General features: G+C 41.2%; 3 protein-coding genes across 3 annotated transcripts; 2 read left to right on the plus strand and 1 right to left on the minus strand.

The window, feature by feature from the left end:
- Positions 1-1,424: 1,424 nt before the first annotated feature.
- LOC308335411 (histone H2B 1/2-like) lies at positions 1,425-1,802 on the plus strand (the record flags this gene model as incomplete). The annotated part of the gene is made up of 1 exon (XM_080792438.1): positions 1,425-1,802. One exon carries the CDS (start codon positions 1,425-1,427, stop codon positions 1,800-1,802), a length of 378 nt encoding a protein of 125 aa, XP_080648564.1.
- Positions 1,803-2,672: 870 nt separating this feature from the next.
- LOC308335364 (histone H2A-like) lies at positions 2,673-4,354 on the minus strand (the record flags this gene model as incomplete). The annotated part of the gene is made up of 2 exons (XM_080792383.1): positions 2,673-3,055; positions 4,333-4,354. 2 exons carry the CDS (start codon positions 4,352-4,354, stop codon positions 2,673-2,675), a joined length of 405 nt encoding a protein of 134 aa, XP_080648509.1.
- A 1,693-nt stretch (positions 4,355-6,047) lies between these two features.
- LOC308335395 (histone H3.2) lies at positions 6,048-6,458 on the plus strand (the record flags this gene model as incomplete). Its single annotated transcript, XM_080792417.1, has 1 exon — positions 6,048-6,458. One exon carries the CDS (start codon positions 6,048-6,050, stop codon positions 6,456-6,458), a length of 411 nt encoding a protein of 136 aa, XP_080648543.1.
- Between the last annotated feature and the right edge of the window lie 2,368 nt (positions 6,459-8,826).

The raw sequence follows: 8,826 nt of genomic DNA on the forward strand, positions 1-8,826 counted from the left end.
ATGCCCCATGCCAGACTGCAGAACTAGAGACCATATGGCACTTACTCGTAGACTGCAAGAGGTCAAAAGCAATCTGGAGCAAGATGCACGATTTAGGTGTGAAGGTGCCATGCCACAGAGACATTTTGTACGGTAATTTTAACTGCAGAAAAGAAGATTATGATATATTTTGGGTTTGTATTTGTGTGACAATTTTTAGGATCTGGATAACTCGGTGTAAAATGTCAATAGACCACCTAGTAATTGATGCAAACACTGTGTTTAAACATATTAAAACGGAACTTAAAAGGAGAAAAAAACAATGGATCTGAAGAGATTGCACACACACCTAAACTGGCCCACCTTGGCACTGTAGCATGTCTGGAACAGTCCAGACAAATATAATCTTTGTAACGTATATATATATCTTTTCTGCCCTTATTCTGCCTTATCCTGATGTGAGGACTCCCTCTTGGACATGTTATACCTTTAAGTGTTGGTATTGAGTGTGGGTGGCTCCGGGGGTTTTGTTGCATGCCAGCTGATAGTCACACATGGCACCAAAGCATGGTGCTATTTGTTGGCGAGTGGCGAGACCCTCGGAGCAGCACATACAGACGCAGGCATTTGGGCTTTAGGGGGTGTCGCGGATAGTACACATCGCACCAAAGGATGGTACTGTGGCGCTCGCGCTCCCTGGCGCCTATAAGTGGCTGTGAGCTAAATGTATTTGATGTATGTATTATGTATTGATGATGTATTACGATGTATGTATTTGATGTGATGTTTTTATACGATGACAAGCAGTATGTTTTTATATGGATTTCCAAGCTTTGATTTATGTGATGAATTTAATAAAATACTTCTGGTAAAGCTTGTACTCTCTCTGAATGAATGAAATTTGGTGCCAATAAAGAACATGTTAATTAATGTAGTAGGCTATAGTTAATCCGGTTCCTGGTTTCAGCAGGCCGGTTTCTGTCAGGTTTTATCATTATCTTACGTTGCAATATTCAGAATACAGTGTTTCCCTGTATAGTTAGGTAAAGTTAGCTTAAGTTGTGGCAAATGAATATGCAGATATACCTTTATAATGGGGAAATGTGGGTGTCATAGCAGCAACAGCAGTCATAAAGGAGGATCAATGCAAAATCAAAACAAAACACATTATGATAAAAATGGGCTTTCAATTATACATTTACAATACATATTAATAATGTATAAAGAGGCTAGTATATTTAGCCCCTCACAATGATACAGGGACAATAGAGCACACGAGCGGAAAACATAATACAGAAAACAAAGTCTCTTTGTGGCAGGATCAGCCAATAATATGCTAGGAGTCCCACGCTTCATTTGCATTGGCTTTGTATAAATAGTGGTACGAGAGCGTCTTCTTACACATTCTTCACTGCAACTGAACTATTCTACTGAATACAAGCACGATGCCTGAAGTAGCAAAGCCAGCGCCCAAGAAGGGCTCCAAGAAGGGCGCCGTCACCAAGACCGCCACGAAGGGCGGCAAGAAGCGCAGAAAGGGCAGGAAGGAAAGCTACGCCATCTACATATACAAGGTCTTGAAGCAGGTCCACCCCGATACCGGTGTCTCTTCCAAGGCCATGGGCATCATGAACTCCTTCGTCAACGACATCTTTGAGCGCATCGCCGGTGAAGCCTCCAAACTGGCTAACTATAACAAGCGCCGCACCATCTCATCCAGGGAGATTCAGACCGCCGTCCGCCTGCTGCTCCCCGGTGAGCTGGCCAAGCACGCAGTGTCTGAAGGCACCAAAGCTGTGACCAAGTACACCAGCTCCAAGTAAACTGTTCTGTCTGCTCTAAACACAACGGTCCTTTTAAGGACCACTCATCTTTTCCAAGAAAGAGTTCATTCAAATACTATAAGCAAATGGCCTTTTCACAGCCTGTAGGCTAAACCAGTTGGTCCAGGTCAGTCTTCTGACACTCTTCTGAATAACTGCTAATACTGGGCATGTAAAGTTTTTAATAGTACTGCAGATTAATTCATAAGCCTGTTGAAATTAATTTAATTTACTCTACTACACTAGCAATCATGTAAAATGAACATATGATCCACAAGTTAAAAAATATATAAAATATACACAATATAACAGCTGCAAGCATGGCACATGATCTAAAAAAATATATAATTCGTCTAATTTCTTCATATCTTGACTTCACTGAAGATCTTATCTCAACACTATAAGCAAATGGCCTTTTCACAGCCTGTCAGCTAAACCAGGTCAGACGTCTGACGCTGAATGATAATACAAGGCTTGTTTTAATTATATATTATATTATATATATTAAGTACCAGGTAATGATTGCTGTAAGTGGTATTTGTGTATGAACAACTTTAAAGAAGCTTGTAAAAATAAGACTTCATTAAAAGGTCTGTCATGGGCCAATGTGTGTCAAAACAGCTGCAAGCATGGCACACATGATCTTTAAATAATAAATGTATAATTGTAATCTCTTCATAACCTCAATGTTTAGAGACAAGGTTCATTTTACTACTACTTATTTAAATAATAGAGGAATTAACAAGGAAGTTAAATAGCATAATTGATACACTTATATAATGTGGAAGATATCAGAAATGACCCTCATATAGAAACAGTGGGTGGCTCTTAAAAGAGCCTTTGTGGGGTTTGGTCAGTCGAAATGAAGGTTTATTTCTTGGCAGCTTTCTCAGTCTTCTTGGGCAGCAGAACAGCCTGGATGTTGGGCAGCACACCGCCCTGAGCGATGGTCACTCCGCCCAGCAGTTTGTTGAGCTCCTCGTCGTTGCGGACGGCCAGCTGGAGGTGACGGGGGATGATACGACTCTTCTTGTTGTCGCGGGCAGCGTTTCCAGCCAACTCCAGGATCTCAGCGGTCAGATACTCGAGGACAGCCGCCAGATAGACCGGGGCGCCGGCACCGACTCTCTGGGCATAGTTGCCTTTACGCAGCAGCCTGTGGACACGACCTACGGGGAACTGGAGCCCGGCACGGGATGAGCGGGTCTTGGCCTTCTGCCTCACCTTTCCTCCGGTTTTGCTTTTTATATATACTTTATTGAGAAATTATTCAGGTACAATTCATGCAGAATTACATATATACATAAGTTACATCAATAAATAAATAAATCAATCAATGCATTTCAATACAAGTGTGTTTTTTTTTTTTGTTTTTTTTTGTTTTTTGTTTTTTTACAATGTCAATAGGTGCCATGGTGTCAGTTTCTTCCTTTTTGCGTCAAGAGTTCTTTGTCTCCTTAGCTCCGTTTGTATCTGTTTGAAGACCACCTCCCCCGAGATGGCCTCCTGGTGAATCACCATGGCACACCTGGTTGCCCACAGTTTGTTTACTACAGTGCAGACCACAGTCCAATAAAAATCTTGCTCTAGGGCAGACATCCTTTCCTCGAAAACTCCGTACATGACAGCATTATAATTTATCTTAATTTTAAAAGCAATTTGTGGCATTTTCCCCCATACCAAGCTGGCCCTTTGGCAGTCCACTAACAGGTGTTCAATTGTTTCATCCGCACCACAGTTTAAAATTGGGCATTTCACGGTTTTCACAAAGCAGCTCCATTTTACGACAGCTCTTACAGCTAGTCTCCTCACAGAGACCAGCCACATTACGTCTCTCTTTTTTTCAGAGATATTTTTACTACTATTATTTTTTATGCATATCTGCTTCTGAATATTGTTGAGGTATTTGTAGGGGAAAATGCCACCATATAAATCATCACATATTTTATCATATATACATTTACTATTCATCTCAGTCCAGTCAATATTTAAATGTGCAGAATTATATACCAAATCCCCATACATGATTTTAAAATAAGGAAAAGAGCTTCTTGCCCGGCCCTTCTTTTTTGTCCAACTCAGTGCCTCCCCTATCCACATAGCCCTCCTTTTAAAACCAGCTGCTACATTTTTACAAAACGAAATTTTTAATTTAAGTCCCAAATCCACAGCCCCAAGGCCTCCATTATTTCTACTTTTATATAATAAGTCCCTCTTTGTGACTTCCCTAGTGGTTCCCCATATGAAATTAACTAATGTTTTATTTATATATTTCAGTGTCTGGTCCTTGGGAGGAAATATAGTTGCCAAAAATAACAGTTTTGCCAATACGTATGTCTTAATAATTATAATCTTTGTTCTATAACAGCATGATTTGTTTTCCCATTTTTCTAAGTCCTCCTTTATTTCTTTATCTTTATTATCCCAGTTCTTTTCATAACTGCCATTATTGCTAAACTTTACCCCCAGAACTGTCATAGTTTCTGTGTCATTTATATTTAAATTAGGCTTTGCCTCACTCCTCCCGAACCAGACACCTTCAGTTTTATCATGGTTTAATCTGGAACCTGAGATCTCTTCATAGAGTGCTAAGTGCTCATGTATAATGTCTAGTTCATTCTTATTTTTAATTATGATGGTGATATCGTCAGCGTAGGCCAAAACAACGACTCTCTCTCCACCACTAGTTTTTATACCCGTGAGTCTTTTATCATTCTTGATTTTATGTAATAATGGATTTATAGCCAAAATATAAAGAGCCGCGGACAAAGGGCACCCTTGTTTCACACCCCTCTTAATCTCAAAGGTCTCAGTTAAAACTCCATTTACATTTACCTGAACTGTGGACTGGGCATACAACAATTTGAAAACCGTATACTTTTAAGACCTCCCACAAATACTCTCTGGATATAAAATCAAAAGCCTTTTTTTGATCCAAGTTTATAATAAAGAAACCCTCATTTGTATACCCACTTGTTATATCTCTTAAAATACCCAAGTTATCCCACATCAACCTTCCCTTAATAGCACATGTCTGTTCTTTTTCAACAAGTTTTTCTAAATCTGTATTTAATCTATTAACTATTATTTTTGCAAGTATTTTATAATCAACATTCATTAATGTAACATGTCTCCAATTATCTAAATTATATGATGACCCTTTTTTATATATAAGCGATAAAACACCATGGTAGAAGGATGAATGCATTTTGCCCTCCTTGATCCCATCATTATATACAGAGGTTAGCATGTGCACCAATTCGTTTGCGCAGGTTTTGCCGGTTTGCCGGTTTTGCCTCGACCACTCATTTTGGTTTTGTAGAATAATAAGCACTCGAAGAAATGTGCTGGGGTAGAGGCGTGCGAGACATTTTATATATTCAGCTTAGTAAAGTATAGTGTGGGGTTGAGCGCCCCACCAATCATAGAGACGGATGAGAGCGCGGGCTGAGTGTGTATGAGTTTCCCACCAATCACTGCTAGTGGAGTGATCGGTTCCTCCCAGTGTAAACTCTGACTCCTCCCAAATAGGGAGGTTCCTGACCACACATCTTCAACAACACTGAAAGTGTGTGTGCTGCACTGCTGCCTCTCAGAGCTAGTGAGATAAAATGCTAGCCTGATTGTCAAACCAGGCTAATAAAATGCAGCAGTTTGCTCAAGTTACATGTCAGTACAACTGCTTTACAGAGAGAGAAATGTTAAGAACCATACAAACAGACCACATGTAAATAAGATTAAGAAACCCCAGCTGACATAATACATTTAGTGTCACAGCATGGATTTCAGTGCCTGCATATAATATTCAAGTGCAAGACACGTTTTAGCTCTAGTCCACAATCATCACTTCTGTGCCAAAAGCACATAGGCCTACATGTAAGATTGACCACATTAATATTTTGCATTAGTATTTTACACACATACATCCTTGTGTTTAGTGACAAAAGGAAAGGTGTCCATGGAGATGCAAACTAGAACAAATGCCCTTCGATTAGTTAATCCAAGATTCGTGAAATAGGCCCCTGGTATTCCATAGTATTTATTAGCTATATTACAGCAGTCCCAGTCAGATTGACGTGTGTAAGAGCTCCCCTCCAATCGGTGCCAGTGATGCATGGTACCTCCCCAAACAAGGAGGTTTCAGAACACTGACCAATCATAGGACGACGGCGTCTCCGTGGCGCTAATAAAATCAGCAGTTTGCTCTGCTTAGTCATTCTATTCTAGACCTCTATACAACAGACAATGGCCAGAACTAAGCAGACAGCTCGTAAGTCCACCGGGGGCAAAGCGCCCAGGAAGCAGCTCGCCACCAAGGCAGCTCGTAAGAGCGCGCCGGCCACCGGCGGAGTGAAAAAGCCTCACCGTTACCGTCCCGGTACAGTGGCTCTGAGGGAGATCCGTCGTTACCAGAAATCCACCGAGCTGCTGATCCGCAAGCTGCCCTTCCAGCGCCTGGTGAGGGAGATCGCCCAGGACTTCAAGACCGACCTGCGCTTCCAGAGCTCCGCCGTCATGGCTCTGCAGGAGTCCGCAGAGGCTTATCTGGTCGGTCTGTTTGAAGACACCAACTTGTGCGCCATCCACGCCAAGAGGGTGACCATCATGCCCAAAGACATCCAGCTGGCCCGTCGTATCCGCGGAGAACGTGCTTAAACAAATCCGTCACTCTCACAACCCCAAAACGGCTCTTTTAAGAGCCACCAAATGTGTTATTTAAAGAGCTATTATCCTTTGGTATTGACTAGTTATGCACTTTTAACTAACTGAACAATGAGCCAAAAATGACAATTATTCATTTGGTAATGTGTGCTGAGAAAATTTGACTAACTCTCATGTGCACATTAAAGTGTTTATTCATCAATGCCATTGCACAAAAAAACAATACAAATACTGTATAATTTGAGTTACATTGTGTGAAGGCTATAATAAGTCATTAAAACTGCTACCTGTGTGTGCTCCTTACTATTATCTCAGACACCCATTCACATGAAATTATTATCATTAGTTTAGCATTCATTTGTAAGTAATCACTTTTTTGGTTTACTATGAAAGGCAATGCCAATTTTATTTCAACAAGGCAATTCAATGTGCTTTACACAGAACACCAAGCAAAGGAAACATATTTGTGAAATTACATTAGAATACTGAATATGAAAACAAATCACACCCGTGTGAATTGAGGGGCGCTCTTATACGTCATCATACATCATCTCATTCTGGCCAATCACAATGTATGTCCTCGTCTTCAATGTTTGTGTTAACACAAACACTCAGAACTGGCCATTCATTGTCAATGGCATTAAATGTTTGTGTTTAGGACACACTGTTTACGTGCACACTAATTGCCTTCAGCTCCTAGTCCTGTAAATGTTTTAAACCTTTTTGTAATCAGTAGGCTTTTTTGTTGTTTCATGCTCTTTAAATGTTCTAATATTGTATTTTTCTTATATGAAGTATTGCTAAACGTTTATTTTAATGTTGTATTTTATGATGTAATTTTTATATGGAAAGCACTTTGGGTCAACTTCTGTTGTTTTTAAATGTGCTATATAAATAAAGGTGACTTGACTTGACTAAAGGCTCGACATAGATGGGGCTTGTGCCCCGCAAATAATAACAATACTGCAAGTCTGTGACTCTGTGTGATCTTGTAGATCTGCTATTCTGCTATTAATCAGCATCGCTAGGGGGGGGGGGGGGGAGATACATCCTGACCCAGAGAATCACAACCTTAGATTTACTCCTTTTATGTTGAACTGACACATGCAATACTGGAGAATGAAAACAGTTTGATCTGCACATCACTGCATTCATTTCTTAATGTTTACTTGAGTCCAGCTGTGTGAGGCTCCATAACCATAAAGGCCTATTCATAGTCTGGATCTTCGGTGGTTACGTGACCACCGAACTACAACATGACGTCACGAGCCGCGGTGAAGAGCAAACCACCGCCACCGCCCAGCCCTTCTCTCTGTTTTTACTCACCGCCGCTCAGCGTTATTTCAGCTCCGGTGGTCACCTCACCACCGGAGCGGTGGTCACCTCACCACCAAAAATCCAGACTATGAATAGGCTTTTAGGCGCCAGAGAGCGCGAGCAAACAGCACCATGCTTGGGTGCCATGTGTACTATCCGCAGCACCCCCCAACGCCCAAATGCCTGCACCTGCATGTGCTGTTCTGAAGGTCTCGCCACTCGCCAACAAATAGCACCATGCTTTGGTGCCATGTGTGTCTATCCGCTGGCATGCAACAACACCCCCAGAACCGCACACTCAGTATAAACATTTAAAAGTATAAAACATGTAGACATACCGCGACCGGGAGTCCTCACATCAGAATACTACTCACTGTGGCAGAATAAGGGCAAAAAATATATTTACATAAATGTTACAAAGTACATTTGTCTGGGCTGTGCTAAAATTACTACTACTACTAACCCTACAGTGCCAAAGCGTGCCAGTTTAAGTGCGTGTGCAGTCTCTTCAGGTCCATTGTTTTTCTCCTTTTAAGTTACTCAAATTTGTTTAAAAAATACCGTACAAAATGTCCCTGTGACATGCAATTTACAATTTACAATTTAGGCATTTAGCAGACGCTCTTAATCCAGAGCGACTTACATTAAGCAAGAACAAAAGCATGGGAATACATCACATAAAGACATTTATCATGAAACATGCGTAGCTAAGAAAGTAACAGTGGAATATCTATAATGAAACTATACATATAAGCTATACATCTATACTACTATGCTACACATATGTACTATGACGTGCTATGACTACTAGAATTGCTATCTAAGGGGGTGGGGTAAGTGCTATGGGCCATGATGGAGTCTGAAAAGGTGGGTTTTCAGACTACGGCGGAAGATTGGGAGTGATGCTGCAGTTCTGACTGCAATGGGAAGTGCATTCCACAGTTTTGGAGCCAGAAGGGAGAAGAGTTTGGGACGTGTGGAGCGTTGTCCCGGCGTTTTTAGTGAGGGTACTTCCAGCTTCCCTGCGTTGGCTGATCTGAGTGAG

The sequence above is a fragment of the Protomyctophum bolini genome (assembly GCF_963924005.1).
Source record: "Protomyctophum bolini genome assembly, chromosome: 20".
NCBI classification, from domain to species: Eukaryota; Metazoa; Chordata; class Actinopteri; order Myctophiformes; family Myctophidae; genus Protomyctophum; species Protomyctophum bolini.